This window comes from Limulus polyphemus, unplaced genomic scaffold (genome assembly GCF_000517525.1).
Source record: "Limulus polyphemus unplaced genomic scaffold, Limulus_polyphemus-2.1.2 Scaffold1823, whole genome shotgun sequence".
NCBI lineage: Eukaryota > Metazoa > Arthropoda > Merostomata > Xiphosura > Limulidae > Limulus > Limulus polyphemus.
Window position 1 is genome coordinate 202,600 of NW_013667433.1, and position 18,357 is coordinate 220,956.

The 18,357-nt window shown below is 34.0% G+C and overlaps 1 protein-coding gene across 4 annotated transcripts in view; it reads right to left on the reverse strand.

The window, feature by feature from the left end:
- The window catches only part of LOC106465059 (tudor domain-containing protein 7-like), a 113,436-nt gene extending 101,114 nt beyond the window's left edge, over nucleotides 1-12,322 (reverse strand). For 2 of the 4 annotated variants that reach the window (XM_013925255.2, XM_013925254.2), the window contains exons 1-2: nucleotides 12,215-12,322; nucleotides 3,518-3,638 (exon numbers count right to left, since the gene is read on the reverse strand). In XM_013925255.2, coding sequence (XP_013780709.1) covers nucleotides 3,518-3,620 — 103 coding nt within the window. In that variant the 5' untranslated portion in view covers nucleotides 3,621-3,638; nucleotides 12,215-12,322. Of the gene's footprint in view, nucleotides 1-3,517; nucleotides 3,639-11,625; nucleotides 11,645-12,006; nucleotides 12,045-12,214 lie in introns of those variants that run through there. The other 2 variants (XM_022392874.1, XM_022392875.1) reach the window with 2 other exon arrangements.
- Nucleotides 12,323-18,357: the final 6,035 nt, after the last annotated feature.

Sequence of the window (18,357 nt, forward strand, 5' to 3'; positions counted from 1 at the left end):
CTATTTTGCTTAATTTAAAAAAATATTTCAAGGACAAATTATTTCATAATAACACTTCGATAGGAACTTTAATGTGGAAATATACTTGCGAGATGTTAAATTCTTAAAGTTTCTTCAGCAATTTATAGACTTAATAAACAATATCTGAATGTTACTTTAAATAATGCTTACAGAAGAAGCTCAAAAATAATAATAGAAATAAAAAAAATATTAACTGAAATAGGGAATCTGACAACCCTGTATATATATATATAACTTTGAAGCACTAACAGAAAGGTAGTAATTACAAACTTAAAAATAATCTATATTGTATTTTATCAATGATTAAAATGGAGTTTATGGATGTTGTAACACCACAGTGATCAAAAATAAATAACATATAGTGTTAAATCATATAATATGGTGGTTTTTAGAGTTAAAGTCTAGATTACAAATGCATTAAAATCTATTACAAGATGTTTACCTATCAAAAGTACAGAAATTGATGATAGTGATAGTAATGTATTTTTAAAGTAATAGTGAACTTGGGTTTGCTTTTATTAGTTCTTAATGCACAAAAATGCAAAAATACTTTTTGAAAATCATAATGGAGCATACAGATATTCCTCTGGTCATTATTTAGTACAATAATGAATAAACTTTAACAGTATATGATTAGAATAGATCAAATAATTTGCAACATATACTATTATTATTTATAGGCCACTTCTGTTGAAATAGTTTCAGTAGTTTTGATATATATGGAGTTCTACCCTACATTCTTCCTCTCAGACCAGGACTCATGACCTCCTGCTTCTATAGCTTCTACTGAGCATGCCACACCTTTGGAATATTTAGACCAGCTTCATCTGTGTTTTCTTCTAGTTCTTCTCTTCATTTTTATATTTCTTCACTCTGCTTACTCAGATGTGTATGTTTGGGTAACTCATCTTATGTGTGATGCACACTGCATCAAAGGGGGGAAAAACTTCAAGAACCAGTAATGACCTCTTAATATGCTTTGATTCCCTTAAAATTTTGTCAACTTTAGTTTTTGATCAATCCACATAAAAGTATGGGGTGCTCCAAAAGCAGTTATTAATTTTGATTTTTACCTCCAGATAAGGGTCTCCCTAATGTGTATAGTATTTAGGTGTTAAGCATTAGGCACTGTATGTGACGTTACTGTTTGCATATTGCCTTAACTCTCTCAACATGGACTGGGTCAATTTGACCGATCATGTGACATCTTTGTACATGTTTAAAGTCTTTATAAATTTGATACTACTAATTTTTAATATGGTGTGTATATATCTTCACAAAATTTGTCAGTCTTTCAGTAAACATTACAAGTTTTTCACTTATAAAAATCTTTTTTAGTGAAGTACTTTTAACAAACTAAAAAGAAAATTTGTCCATAAATATACTGAATAGTCCATGTGCAAAGTGATTTTCCTGTTAAGATTAAAAATACTTTTCCTCTTTTCACAGATATCAAATTTCTAAAACCTCCCAAATAATTTCAAACTTTTCTTCCAGTAAAACTTTATATTTCATCTGTTATTTTCTCTACTCTGACTCAAAACAGGATCAGTCAATTTGACCGACCTCATAACCACCAAAAAAAAATCTAAATAAATCTAAATTACCCTTTTTTTCTTGCTAGAATGACTTCAAATTGTAGCATGAAACTACATTAGTTTATCCTAAGTAGCTTTAAGCTCGGTAACATTATACATGCAAAATAATAAAAAAAGCAGACAATGTCTTATAACTAACATAACTTTTCTGGCTTTCTAACTATGCAATAAGTGCCATTAAGAATTCAGCCAAACTTGTCAACGTGTTTCCCATGAGAATAAAGTTTGAACTGGAAGCAAATTAGACGATTCTCTGTACAGAAAATAATGTAATATGATATGTCATTTGATAGATTAAAGCCTTAGCTTTTGATTGGTTATAAATAATATAGTATTAAATGTAGGATAGAACTATTGGCAATTTCTGAAAGAGAGAATATGACAGGTGGGCATGGCAATTGGGTCTGATTTCCTAATTTATGGCACTGTAAACATACAAGATTGAAGGCTATAAAAATTATGCTTTGCCTGAGTAATAACTATATTATAATGAGCAATATATGTTAAATTACATACTTCTTTGAGAGGTGGTAAATAAATTAGAGAAGAGGGAAGACCTAGAGAGCAAACATAACAATTCTCATACTAGGATAGACTGAAGATTTTTAAAGATTTCCTTAAAAATCAAGAGCTTTAAACCTTTTATAATATCAAAATATGATTTATTAACTACAATTTGATGCCAAGTTTATTCCTATACCATTACAATAAAGTAGTTAAATTAAGTTTTGAATCTAACTCCCTAAAGTCCATGGAAAGAAGGTTAAGATAATGTAAAAAACTTGAGACATGATCTTTAGAATGAAAAAAATACAAAAGTACCGTGTATGTACTGTTTACAGAAGACAGGTCTGAACTCACTAGGGCAAATTTCTTGTCAACTAAGTTTAAAATTGGCAATTTAAGTGTTAGATAAGGTCAGGAACATCAATATCCAGTACAGGCCCTGGAGCAAACATCCTCACCGGGCTCCCCTTTCTCTTTCTATCTCTTAACATTTTTAAGAACTTACTAAAAAGAAGAACCTAAATTAGGACAGCAACAAGGTCATAAACAAAGCAAAAGCATAACAACAGCCATTTTTAGCTCATAATATAAATGTAAAAATTTTAATAAACTAACAACAAATATCTATTAAATCTATAAAGTACCAAATAACAAAAGTAACAAATTTATAATTATAATTCAATTTACTATTTCAATCAATCTTAATGTATCAAGGATCTATATGTATAAAAAAGCCAAAAACTATGCTTTTTATGATTAAATGAAGAGATAGCCTAAAGGTGGTTTGCAGGGTTTACTGCTTAACCAGATTTCATTTGCCCAAATCCCTGGGCAGTTGCCCCCTTTTTTTAGATGTCTTTTTAACACTTAATTTTAACCATTTCTAAATTTCAGTCTTTCACAAAAATACTTTTACTGGTCTTCTCAAAACTACCAGCTGAATCTTGTTTACTGGCTTTAAGACATAACCTACAAAATATGTTCTATAAATCTTTACATAATGAAATCAACTTCTTTCAAAATATCCTGAAAAGGAATGTTTTCCCAGAAAACCTGCTAAATAAAATTTTAAAATTTCTTTAGGTAAAAAACTGTTGAAACAGAATTATTATTTCCACTTAAATATTAATGTTTTATAAGCAAGTATGCACTTGACACCTGAAGAGTGCATAGTGGCCTAGTCCAAGTTGGGTTAATCATCATTCGCCAAGCAATAAAAGTACATAAACAGTGTCATTGCAGTAGAGGGGTGAGGAAGAGTTGCCAAACATATCATGTAACCCAGTTGATAAAGCATCAGCCTATATATTTGTTACTTAAGTTTAAGATTGGATATTTTCCTTTTTGTGTACCAGTATTAATGATCTATCCATCAAAGCCAAAGTACTTACTTTGTAAACTGTGTGCATAAACTCCTCCTTTAGAACTCTGAAGTACTGCACGTATTAATTTTGCCACTTCATCTCTCATAATTTTTTTCTTTTTATCTGCCATACTAATTAGGTCCCAGTTCTGTAACAATAAAAAATTTTTTTTAATATAATATAAATTAAATCCCGCATACTGTAAGAGTAAATATATGAAGTTACAGGTTTTATGAAATCCAACATTTAGCTACTGGCTTCTGCTTATTTCAATATTAATGTCATTGAAGATACATTTTTATAATTCAGCAGTCTATATATTAGTGTATTTCTACCAGTATATATCTGAAATTTTAATTTCAACTGTAAATAAGTGAGTTAAAAACGTTTAGCAAGTAGATAAACATTTTCTTTTAAACATGAAACCTAATGCAAGTCTAAAAGACACCAAGACTTAAAAATAAAAAACAATAATACAGTAAAAACATAGGTACAATACTTCACATGGCTCATTTGTATGAGCATTAAAAATGTTAAACACATAAATCAAGTTGTTTCCATTACTTCTACACTTTAGTTGAAATAAGTCTATTCCTGTTTATATGCATGTGGCTCAAATTTATTCAACTGTATATGAATATTTTTATCTAAGTGGTATCAAAACTGAACAGTACTAATACTCTACACTGTATACTAAGTTCAAAGAAATATCCTTATTCCTTTTATATTAAAAAATTGTATAAATTAATTCTACAACTGTCACAAATTTCTCCCATACAGTAATTAAACATTTGTTTTTGGCAAACAGCAAATAATCACATTATATCCTTTTACTTCTCCACAACATTTATGTTCTTCTCACTACGAGTAATACAAGAGGTAAATTCTATCAAAATTTCATAAAGCAAATACCCCCCTTTAAAAACATGATTAACATTAAGAACTCTCTAATCCTCAATCACCTACCAACTGTTTATTGACCTATCAAATATGAGAGAGAGAGAGGCTCACAAATATAATCTGCGACATCCCATAAAATCTTGGAGAAAACATTGTTTTGCGCTACTCCTTATCTACTATAAACCTCTCAATCTTTTTTTTCACCACTAAGGGATTAATATCTACATCATTCAGGTTAGTTTCAATATTTCCTAAGAATGCTCAGGATGTAGAATACTCTAGAAAAACAGATGAGAAAAAATGTTAAAAGCTCAGCCATCCTACAGTCTTCAATAAAAGCCTTCCCATCAACATCCTTTAATGGCTCAATCCCCATTTCAGCATTTTGCTTACCTCTAATGCACCTAAACAAATCCATCTGTTAGTTTAATATTAACCAGCTGTTTTCCATAAGGCCTTATTGATTTACTAATTTTTATTTTAACAAAATCCCTATGTTTTCTAGTGCTCTAAATTTTTAATCCTATTTGGCAATTTAAACATAAACTTGTAGCATTTATCCCCAATTTTCCTCTTTTTTGTACTCAGTAAGCCAATTAAGTTTGATTTTTCCTATTATCTTTTCCTTTTTTTAAAGGAACAAGCTTACCTTGAATTAAAAGCTGTTTATTTTTAAGCATTTCATAAATCTGTTCTCTTTCAAACCTTTTAACTCATTATTGTAACTGACTAATAATAAACTTGCTGCATAGCCTAAAAATTGGCTTTCCAATGATTATGAGCTAAAATATAACTTCTTTGTCAATATGTAGCTAGACATCAAATCTAATTATGCAATGATCACTCTTTCCCCACTTCAACTTTTGTAACCACATTCTTATCAGTGGTTAACAATAAATAAAAAATGTTATCCCCTCCGGCAATACCATTTAAGATTTTATTTGGAAGGAGGGAGGTAAATTGTTATCATCTTCCCTTTTTTAAGGTTGGTCAGATGGTTTATAGCAACTTCCAATTACAAACTTTCTACCTTTGGAACCCTTGACTGTAGCCTACAGTATGTAGATTCAACCTCTAGATTACCATATTTTATATCTTCAATCCTAACAGGCTGTAACTAACCTCGTTTGTAGAATATCTATACAAACCCTATTTTAATAAGTCTATAACTACTGAATAACCTATAACCCCCCCCCCCCCCCAAGAAAAAAAGCATTCCAGAAAGGGCTACACACCTTTTTTTTTTACCCTTAAATCTCTGAAGGAAATTTTTATACTTTTTAAGTAGCTCTTCCATTCTACAATTACTAGCATCATTTACCCCTATATGTACTACAAAAAGAAACTGCTCCTTGGTATTGCCAACTAAGTTATCAATGCGTTCAATAATATCCTGAACTTTGGTACCTGACAAAAAAAAATTCAAGTCCTAGACTTTTTATGCTCTATTACAAATAACTTCATCAGTATGTTTAATGAGAGTCCCATACTACATAAACCTTCTTCCTCACTGCAAGCAACCAGAGGTTAAAATCTATTAGACTGATACCTAAATAGTAAATGATCCTGGTGCTACAGCCATAACATTTTTACCACTGTTCACCCTTTCACTATAATGATGATGCAGACTGCAGGTTCTTACAAGATACAAATTTTCCAATGTATCAGGATTAACACGCATTTTAGTGGAATCAACAACTTTGGAGAACTTCTGTAGGAGGTATCCACATAAATAGCATAGATGATGTTAATAAAGAAAACCCATGTTTAAAATAATTCTATCTTAAACATTAATCGGCTCAGTAGAATAAAACTTTTACCAGAAGCACATTGAAAACTACAAGTTTAATTCATTCAGGAAAGTTTGGACATGTTACAGGGTGCTTCAAAATCATATTAAACTGTATACCCAAGTTCTTCTTGCAAACTACCTTTGTTTTTATTTCTCAACTTTCTTTCAATGAAACAATATTTATGACTGGAATCAAATGTGTGCAGGATACTGTAAGGACACTGTCTAGGACAGATGATACTTGCAGTAACTTTAACTATGGATAAATTTGATATGCTGAATGAAAGTGATGTAAAGCATAGTATAACAAACAAACATACCCGTCCCCAGTGATGAGAAAAGTTTAAGTTAATCTACCAACTTAAATTATTTAAAGAGTTATTGCCTTGCACTCTTGGTTTCACTCAAAGCCAAAGCTCTGAGCTATTTATACTGCCCACTGCAAAAAGTAACTGTTGACCATTTCAGTAATGCTAACAGACACTCAACAATAACATATGGTAAATCTACATTTTTATTCTTCAAGTTACATCACATTTTTGATATGTGAATGATAGTGTGATTAATTCCTAATAATTTAGTGTAGAGTATACTGCTTATGAAATAAAAGCTGGCATCAACATTATTCATGTCTGTTCTCCCATCATTTCAAAAGTGAATGTTGATCTTTGCCTGCACGTGCAGCTTTTCAACTAGGAGACAACAGACGAACACTTGGACAGATACCATGGTATCTATCTATCTATATATATATATATATAAGATGGATAACAAGGGACCATTTGATTCTCCTAGGCTGTTCTTGCACACCTGCTCTTTAGAAAAAGTAAAAATTTAACACTGCATACTGAACACCCTCTGTGACAGTTTTTGAAATACCCTATACCATGCCTAAGCTTTTCTGAAGAAAACTTATGATTTTCAATGTGCCTCTTGTGAAATTTGTAGTTCTTCTTGGACAAGTAGTTTTTAAAATAGTCATGTTAAATATGGAGTTTCCTTTATTATTACCCTGTTTAACAAATATTACAAACAGACCTTGAACTTTGAAGGACTAATGGTAAATCTCTGTATTTTTTCTATCATGAAGTAAATTTTCCACCCACTCTTACTTTTTCACATATATCATAATATAATTTACTAATCTTTTGTGCAGACATTACTAAAAGCTTTCTGAAAGTCATCTTACATATTTCCTTGTTCTCTACACCCCAAAAAAAGCCAAACTTTTAAAAACTTAAGTATAGCAAGAAAACTTCATTTCAAAATTAGGATTAGAATTATCTATTACATCAGATATTGTTTGGTTTTTTGGGGTTTATTGGCGCAAAGTACCATGGCTATCTGCAACAAACCACTGATGTTAAAAAAAACAAAAACAAGAACAAAATGTAAAACTCCATAAAAAGTAAAAAGAAATCAAGTTAAAAGCTAAACAATGTCTAAAAGGCTGGTAAAATACTCAAATAGAAGTTAGAAAGCAAAAGGCCCATAAAAAGCTAAAAACACAATTAAGTTGGACAGTGTCACCATCCAACACCAGATAATACATGTCAAGCAACAACAGTAGGTTTAATGTGGAAAAGCTTGTTATGAATCTGCTCTCCCCAAATCAACTGCCAACTGCCATGAAGCTGTGCCTTGATCACAGAACCATAGTCCATAAATGGAACAGCCAAGGCTGTGACAACATCAAAGAAGACAGACATAGCTGCAGTGTCAGGAAGCTTGTTCACGCAAATACCAACATGGTCAGGTATCCAGAAAAACTGGATAGAAATGGAAGATACAGAAAAATGAGTCAGTCATTTTTGACAAGAACAGGATGAGAACTACTGTTAAATGATTCCAGGACAAGTAGATAGTTAAGAGAGTCTGTAGTACAGTCAGTGTACTGCTCAGCTTCTACATGATCCAAGACAAGAGAAATGACATTCAACTTGGAAGTGAACACAAGCTGTAAAGGAAATCCTGTGAATAATCACTGAGCCACAACAAACCATAGCAGAGTCCACAAAGTCACCTGATTTCAAACCATCCATAAAAACAGGAACAGAAAAATGGTTCAAAAGATGTTCAGCAAAGAAAAGATGGTACTTCCAATCGAGAGTATCTGCCTTCCTCAGACGACTCAAAGAAAGGTCATAGGTGGGGATGGTAATGAGCCATGGCAGGATGGGCTGATCATTGGACTCAGCAATGTCATCCAATGACAAACCCAATTCAGCCAGCTATGCATGGATACGAAGGCTTAAAGGAGGAATGTTAGACTGTTTATTCTTGAACAGCACAGCCCACCAAGGAAGAAAGACGCAACCCAAGGTGGAATGTTTTGGTAAGAATGGAAGCTTGGTAGCATATTGCAAAGAAAGTTGCATTGATCTGCTCCCCAAGAGGTGGAAGACCTTTGATTTCAGGAGGAGTTTGCTATGGTGTGGCATAGATGTTTCTACTAAAATATCCCCAGAACGTAACTTCTTGACTGACTTTGGAGAGCCAGCAAGCCCATCTAATCCCTTCTGGATGAAAAAGGGGACATTTGCCCTAATAATTTCTCAGTCAAAGAATGAAGAATAAGAAAACAAGGAACTGACTTAGATGGTGACTGAGGAACAGAGCCTTCCATACATGGTCACTTACCTATTAACTGTTTTTTTATTATTTCATTTTATTCTGGATTTGGGGAACCATAAGAAAATGAAAATTGTTCATTACCCACTGACCTCACCCACCATGGAGTCCTATGAGGGGATGCACTACAATGCCAAACTATGACAATGTAGCTATGCCAGAGCTTTGTGAGCACTATACCCAAACACAAGCATCAGACACAATGTCTACAACACCAGTTGAGAATGCCTAACACTGGTTCTTGGTTGACCCCTAGCCCAACAAGACCAGCTGATTGATCCTGAGGAGCCACCCCAAGGCCACCCATCTACAGGAATTCAAGGGCAAAATGGTGTGTTAAAGTGCCACTGACATAAACTGATCCATTAATGAAACCCTTCAACCACCAGGATCCTCTCCTCCCTTTCATAGAAAGCTACGCACAGCAAACATGTGGGTGGTTGTTTAGATCCCAGATGAGGTAAACTGAAGATGAAGATACAGAACCTTCCCTGGTAAGTCCCCTCATCACACACATGAATCCACCTTGAGGAGTGTCAGATAACAAGGTTGTTAATGATCACTGAACATCGATACCAACATCTTCTGCACAACAAGTCTAACTAACAGCCCAGTTTTTGGATCCTACCTATATCCCTTTAAAAATAAACAACAACACATTTGCAATCTTTCTTTTACTAGGAACCTCTATAAATAAATTTGGAAATGTATCCTTTAAAGCCCTGACAAGTTCAGGACAGTCTCCAAATATTCTTCTTCCTCACAAGACAAGTAGCCAACAATTTCCAATACTGTTGAGTTTTCCTAAAATTGATGCCCTGGCATTTACTACACAACTGGTTGCTAAATGAAAATCAAAAGTAATAATATTAAAGCTCAATGATCTTGTGCAACAATCTTAACATAACATAGGAACAAAAATGGATCATCTGGTCCTTCAAGACTCTCCCTTTATTTTCAAGAAATAGTCTTCAGATCCAATTTTAAACTTTTACTAAACATCTCTCACAGTACCAAAACTGTCTAAAATGATTTTGCCTAGTAAGTCCCAATAACAAAATTTGACTCGTGGGAACTATTTTAGAACTTGTTCAATGACTGAAATAGCTTTTTGGATAGTAATGTAGGTAAGGTTTAATTATGTACATACACAAAATACTATAAGATTTGGATAAATTACTTCTACAGGCACATAAATGCAAGACCTAGATAAGTTTTGTAGCTAATGGAATGTGTCCTACACATCTCCTTGAGTTCAGTTAACTTTATGCTGGCTAAGACTTTCTTCTGCTACTGCAGTATCAGTTAATATATAATTTTTCCTTACCCGTGAATACATAAAATAAAAATTGGAAACTTACCTGGGAGTCGTATTTAAATACCTGTAGAAGTAATGTATCATCCATCTTTGACAGTATTTCAAGTGGGTACACAGCTGTGCCCCACCCTATATTTCTAAATTGTCAAGAATACTAAAATAAATGTGGGAAGAAACCAATTTTGTTAAGAATACTTCTTTTTCCATATGGAACTAAAAAAGTCACAATGAATAGGCCAGAATGTGAATCATTAGTTTTATGGCCCAGAGGGAAAATGTTATGTAACTAAGTTATAGAACAAAAAAAGGGAGGGGAGGTGATTTACACTGATTGTAAATAACTCTCTGATGAATGTATTTATAGAATATAATGAGGAGAGCATGTAAATTTCTATTTACAGAACTTTAAAATTTAATAACAAAAACTTACTTAGCCTTGTGAAAGACTAGTTATAGTTCATCTAGAATTCTGTGTACAGTGTTAGTCACCTTGTTATAGAAAGGAGGGCTATTAGAAATAACACCTAATTTCACTTAAACCACTAGACTGCTCATTAACTCTGAAGCACAGAACGAGGAGGAATCTGATTCATATTTTAAAAATGTTAGAGGTTTAGGCAATCTTTTTACCAGTTGAAATGAAAAGCCTGAAATATTTAAGGAAATAGGTATAAATTTTGGAAGTCTAGTTGTAGAGTTGTTTTCCAAAAATATTTTGTTACTTATAAAGTTGTTGGATACGTATGTAGTTGCAAAATTCCACAGATTGCATTGAAGAAACAAAAAAAAACACCTTTTAGTTTACAAGTGGTTGAATGTCAGATAACTATCACTTTGCCCTTTATGTTCTGAAACATGATAAACAAAAAAGCAGTCCAACATACACACAAAAACTTCCTCAGCTTGCATGAAGTTATAAGCTTATTGAGCAATTTATGTAATTTTATCCTACGTCCTCTTTGTCTAAAGTTAGCTATTTCTATAACATTTGGGTGTCAAAGTCTACATTCAACTTTTAATGAAGATGGTGTTTATGGTTGTTTGGAAGTTGAAAATATGGCTTTTGTGAACTGGCTAATCTCTTGTCAGCTAACTTGCTTATGTTTTAGTAAAATCAAATATAAACACTCACCCATAAAATGAGGTTTTTCTAATATAATTATAACTTTCACATTGTATTGATCCAAATCATTTCATCCACATATAATAAATATAATTCCTGTAAAAGTGACTCCAAACTTGTCATTGGACACACTTCACAAAATATTCAGCAAAATCATTTTCAATTTCCATGCAGAAATACCCAAAAAACCTAATGCCAGTTACTTTCAAGAGGTTAAATATGTTTCTAACTTACACTGTTACATGTGCTTAAACTTCAAAGCCTCAACTGACACAAAAAAATGCTCTCACCAACTCAGCCTAATAATTTTTCTTTTGTTTAATATTAATAATAAGTCTTAGCATGCTTAATTTATGCTAAAATTTATTTACCTAAACCTTATTGAAACTGAAAGTACAACATTGCTGTATAACTGTAAGTTAATTTTATCAGTAATGTATGAAAATTAAAACTAGTAAGCCCAGATAGTACTACTAGCATTAGCATCTCAATTCTTTTTTATGTTACTCGCCCTTAAACTTTAAATCTTAAGTTAATAACATTTTCATTCTCATTGAAAATCTCCACTACATCATCATTACACGCCTACACTACAGTACACAGTAACATCAGTGAACAATCAAATAAAACTTAGAAATCAAATCAGAGATACAATGACTCATAAGCATCGTAAGACCGTGAAATTTATGCTAGCCTCTAGGCCTAACTGTTATGTAAACACATAATAATAATAATAATGCTATATTACGTACACTATCGACTTCAATTTTTGATAGGGAGTTTAGTTATGGTTTATGCTTAATCGACAAGGTACAATTAATTTCAAAATTCGTATACCTAGTGTTAAGTATTATATCGATAATCATAACAATTAAAAATTTAGTTATAATTTTTTTTTATTTCTTAAAAGAAAATTCTAAATACGTGTAGTATTTCCACCTCACTTACGAATCTACTTACAAGTACTAAAGCTTATTTTCACTCATACTGTACTGTGTTCCTTATATTTCTTCGTAATTGTTTTCGCTCATTTTATAAATCATCTGCTAATGGGTGACGCAATTCGTTTCGTAGTGTGGAACATACACGTTAGGTGACAGGTGGACAAAAGCCAAATTATAAACATTATATTCGTTTGATACTTAGTGTAAAATGTTAAACGGTCATTGTTGAAAGAAATTATTAAACAGTCACATTATAGCGTGCTTGTGTATAAAATGATCATTCGAAAGAGATAGCTAAGTACGAAATAGGTGTAATTATTAAGAGCTTCCGGCCAAAAGTAAGCTATCTAAATATATCATATCTAATAATAAGATGGGAAACAACGATTTATAATCATAATAAAGTATTTTAATTGGAGGAGACATCAGGGGGATTAAGGCAGGGGCTATTGAGGCTACCCCCAGGCCCAGGCTCAAAAATGGCCCATTATAAAAAAAAGACCAGTCATTTTTTTAAAGGAAAATGCTTAATACAAATCATTCGACCGAGTCTAGTTATTTTTGAAGAGGGAGAGAGAGTTTCTGTGTAACGTGGATAGGCCTATCGTGTGATGTAGGGTGAAGATATTTGATTGGCTTTACTCCGCATAGAGCAACTAGGAGTATCCTCACTCTAACCTAGCACACTTGCATACAATTTGCAGTGCAAATGTGCTAGATCTAAGCGAGGCTAGACCTAGTCACGCTAATCGAATGATAGGCTATAACTAGGAAGCCAACGGATTTTCGGGCTTCGTTCTCTAGTGCTGAAACCCGTGACATCCAACACAGTGGAAATAATAATTTAAACACTAAATCTCTGGATCCTGTGACCGTCAACCTCATCATGTTTAGTTGAGCCCTTGCTCTCAATCAGAAAATGCCGAAAACATAACCGCCAAACAAGACTGTGAGAAAAAATCATGTATATATAACAATTCTTGATGCCGATGACTGTCAACCTCATCGGACTGAATCGAGCCCCTATCAACAGGAGTAAATGAATTATTGCAATGATGATGAAGATACTAACTCATGCTTTACATTTGACATTGGGACATGAAAACGAGCGTCTTACGAACTGAGAGATTTTGTTTGTGAGTCCCAGATTATCTCTTGCCAGAACACAGCTACGGATTTCAGTGCATCTACAAAATCGATTCTGGGTGTCAAGTATAAACGCCAATGCTCAAAGATTCTTTTCTTATCGCGATCAATTGAGTGGAAAAAAGGTAAAGGTACTCACCACTGAAGGGAATGTCTTCTACGTTATATGCAAATTGTTTTAAACAACAGTGAAAACGTCTTCACTAACAACAACGGTTTATTCTGACTGGAAACATGCTGCACGGGATTTTAATCGGCACGTAACAAGCTCACTGCATCAAAGTTGCATCACCAGACTTGTTATTCATAAAAAACCAAAAGTCGATGGATCAAAATTACTTTAACAGGGCAGGTGGAGTTTAAGAAAAAATACTGGCACCAAGTTCTAGAGCATATTATCTCAGTTATAAAGTTTCTATCATCCAGAGAGCTAGCATTCAGAGGAAGCGATGAAGTAATTGGTTCATGCATAATGGCGGTTACTTAGGGATACTGGAGCTGTTGACTGAATATGATATATTTCTTGCTGAACATATTTAAAAATGCACAATTAAGGAAAAAGGTTATGTTTCATACTTATCCTCAACTGTTTTTGAAGAATTCATAGAAATGATACACAAAGAAGTTCTCACTGCCATTATCTAGAAAATCAAAATATCCAAGTATTATTCAATGTCTGTTGGTTCTACTCCAGACATATCCCACAGAGATGAACTGACAATAATTTTTAGATACGTTCTAGACGATGGTCCTGTAGAGAAAATTGCCATATTCTTACCAATAAGTAATCACATAGGAGCAGAACTTACTAGAAATCTCATTAATTTCCTTGAAAATAATGATATAAGAATTCAAGACTGCTGTGGGAAGTCTTCAGCCAAAGGATCCAATATGAACGGTAAATATGTTGGCATGCAAGTTTTGATCAAATAGAGGAACCCCCTAGCAGACTATGTTCTACTGTACTCATTCACTGGTTGGACAATGCGCTGTGGGCTGCTGTATTGAAGCTTGTTTATTCTTTACCTTTGTGCAGACGTTTTATGTGTTTGTCTCAGCTTCAACTTGCCTGTGGAAGCGCCTATACGATGTACTTGATAATATGTGATTTCTGACAATAAAGAGATTATCAAACACAAAATGGGGTGCCCATTCACATACAATGAGAGCCCTAAATATGGAGTACAAAACCATAATGAAACTCCTCGATTCCATTACAGATGATAACCCTGAAAAGCCTCAAGTGTGCTTAGAGTCAAGAAGCCTTATGCTACATTTGGAACAACTAGAAACAGGTATGATGACGGAATTATGGAGAATTATCCTGAGCAGTTTCACAAAACAAGACGTTCATTACAAAACACTCAAAATGTCAGTACAGCTTCTCATTTGCTAAATCTCACAAGACATTCGTGCAAGAATTACAATATTCATTTCCCGAATATGAGGGAAAAGGTAACCAACTGTCAGAATGCGTGTCATATATGGTGGAAAGGTCAAGGAAGAGAAATGTGAGATGGAATGAAGGAGATGCTGAGGACAGTGATTTTTCACTCTTTACCCAATGTAAAGTTCAGACTTTCTTAACAATGATTGACAAACTGTCACTTGCAGTACACAACAGAACAGTGGTATATGAAAACGTCAGTTGCAAATTTGGGTTTCTAAAAACTTAGAGTCCATGCCTACAGAGGAGCTCTGCAATGCCACCAAAATGTTGGTTAGTGCATATTCTACGGACTTGGAGAGTTGAACAGAGGAAGAAGTTCAATTTGCCGCCCTATGCAGGGCAGAGTTCATTGAAAAACCGTCAGAATATAAGGGAAAAAATATGCTGAGAATGATATGCGACCAATCATTGAAATCAACTTTCCCAAACTCCTGATAATCTTAAGGATATACCTGTGCCTAATGTCAAGCTAAGACAGGCTAAATACATTGGCACTTTTGTGCTAGAAAATGACTTGTTAGAATCACTTGAAATCAAACATATTATTGGTGCTTTCGTTACAAAAAGAACCAGGAAGACAGTAGTTTAATCAAGTACAGATGGCATGATCTGCTACTGCTGTTGGACATACTATGTGTGTACCGATGTGATCTAAGCATGTGTGTGTGTGTGTGTTTGTGCAATGTTTTTTTTTGTGTGTGTGTGTGTGTGCGCGTGAATGCGTAAATTGTTGAGTTTATCTGCACTTTGTTTTTTTTTTTGTCTTTATACTTTGTTGTCCAAATGCAAATTTTGTGTGTGTTAGAGCACTACATTTCCTATTCAAGACACATCTAACATTATTCATTAGTTTGTTAACAAGTCTTGTAAATGTGTGGTACAGTAGTTGACTATATGGAGAATATTCAATGAATGCTAATCAAAGCAGGTTGCCTGTATAATCAGAATTAAGTATTAGCTTAGTATTTGATATAAACAATTTAATATACCGATATAATTAGGAGTATAAACAGGAAAGCTATTTTGAATTTCAATAGGGGTAACTTTTACTGGCGTCCCAGGGAAGTTAGTCTTCTGGATGGTCTTGAGTTTTTTAAGGTTAAAATGTAAAACTCAGTTTACTCTCTTGGAGCATTTGTCCGGATTATTTCTTATAATATTTAAGAAACATTCAAATAACGCAAACTACACAATAGTGACCCTTTTCCTTGCCCATAACCAAATGGCACATCTGAGAAAATGTCAAAAACAAAAATTATAATTGTTATTGCTGTTATGATATTTTCGGCTAAATTGCACCGTCGTCCTACCATTGGTTCCAGTATCAGCAAATTCCCACAAAAACCTTTCAAACAACTGCAAATAACCTATGAAAACTAATTTATCACTTACTAACGACAAACTTAATTAGTTTAACATCGGACATATTTTACTGTTTAGCTATAGAGTTGGCAGGACTAAGAATATCAGTGGTGTAAAACAAGGTGAAACAAAGGGGGCCCGACGTATACGGGTCTGAAAGGATAATCAAAATGTATACAAGTTTTATATAAAAAGTAAACTGATAATAATGAAGGGCAAAATAATATTTGCAAATGACAAAAAACAATAATAACTTGATCGATTTTTACCTCCATGCTCAACGTACTGAGCAAGCTTTCAAATTTTTTTCTTGAAGCTGTTTCTAGATTAACTTCTAAATAATAAGGAGACACATGTTTGTCTTGTGCTAGAACTCTAGATTTCAGAGCTGGTGAGTCGAGTTCGTTTAAAGAAATGAAATTAAAATTGGCGGCGAAACTGATAGCTACACATATAGTATTTTACCCACCATCATACCCAAAGTTGAACAAATAATTCGGTCGCTAACTAGTGAATGAATATTTGCTGTAAAATTCTTATCAATGCTATAAGTGTATCTACCAACTGGGCTGCCAATTTTGAGTTCATTCCCTTAAGTCGCACGTTGAATCCTTTTTGGCCGCATCCTTTTTCACACCTAAGATGCTTTTGATTAGATATCATGACTTTTTGTAATTACACACTAACAAACCACACTAAATAAGAAAGTGACACTCGATAGTAACCCACATTAGCTTTAGGATCGCAACCCCATTATTCGGAACAGACCTTTACTTTACCGAACCAACCAGATTCTTTAAAATCTACCATGGTCATTTTTTCCTCTCTAAAACAGTATTAATAGTTTTATTTATATTAACACCATCGAATTTAGATTGACAGTTTCTTGTCATCACCCCATGCAATCGGTACAGCGGTATCAAGCATCATTATTTATGCTAATTGCTTAAGCTAATATCACGTGATGCTAAACTCTCTTTACTTAGGAGAATTTCATAAAATTTAGTAAATTTGTGCCGAAAAGTTGGCAGTGAATAATTAATGATAACCGCCCACCGGTATAATTCTTTTGAAAACTTGAGCTAGAAACTGCTAATCTAGTTTGCTTGGCCAAACCAATACTTATGTCTCTGTATGTCTTTTCACCTTATAGTTTTGTTCAGGAACGTCGAGAGCCAGCACGGGCCCCCTTTTTCTCTCTCTCTCTCTCTTTTTAACATTTTCAAGAATGTATTTGTTACGACAGCGGAAGACGCGTGACGCTGGGAGCATGCGCGCTGGAGTTTTTCGAATCATCGGGGAACCCCGCGAGTGTACATGTGTTTGCTAGTCGCTCTCTTTTTTAGTATATAAGCTTGGCGAGAAAAGCCAGCGGGATTGGAATGTATGGTTAAAACGAACGGTAGTCACGGCAAGTTATCGAGATTGTTAATCGCTGTGATTTATAGCGTGTTGTTAAGTTTAAAGTGTTTGTTTTGTTTTGTTTGTTTTTTGAATTTCGCGCAAAGCTACACGAGGGCTATCTGCGCTAGCCGTACCTAATTTAGCAGTGTAAGTCTAGAGGGAAGGCAGCTAGTCATCACCACCCACCGCCAACTCTTGGGTTACTTTTTTACCGAGGAATAGTGGGAGTGACCGTCACATTATAACGCCCCCACGGCTGAAAGGACGAGCATGTTTGGTGTGACGGAGATTCGAACCCGCGACCCTCAGATTGCGAGTCGAGCGCCCTAACCACCTGGCCATAGCTTAAAGTGATGAGAAACGTATTGACTCTGGAATTACTGTGTACTAAAAGTTTGTATCGAGAAAGAACAAACTGGTTTAATCAAGACAGGACTTGTATGGCTGATGTTCCTCGGAAAAAATTTCTACCGGTTTGTTTGTAATAAAGCACAAAGCTACACAAAGGGCTATCTGTACTCTGCCCACTACGGGTATCGAAACCCGGATTCTAGCGTCGTAAGTCCGCAGACATACCGCTGTGCCACTGGGGGGCATTTCTACCAGAAATTAACAAACAAGCAGATACGTAACAGTATTAAAAAGAAGATCCTAAATTAGGACAGCAACGAGCTCATAAACCAGACAAAATCATAGCAGCCGTTTTTACCTCACAGTATAAGCGTAAAAACGTTAATAAAGTAACAACAAATATTTATTAAATCTATAAAGTAACAAATACATATCAATTGTTACTC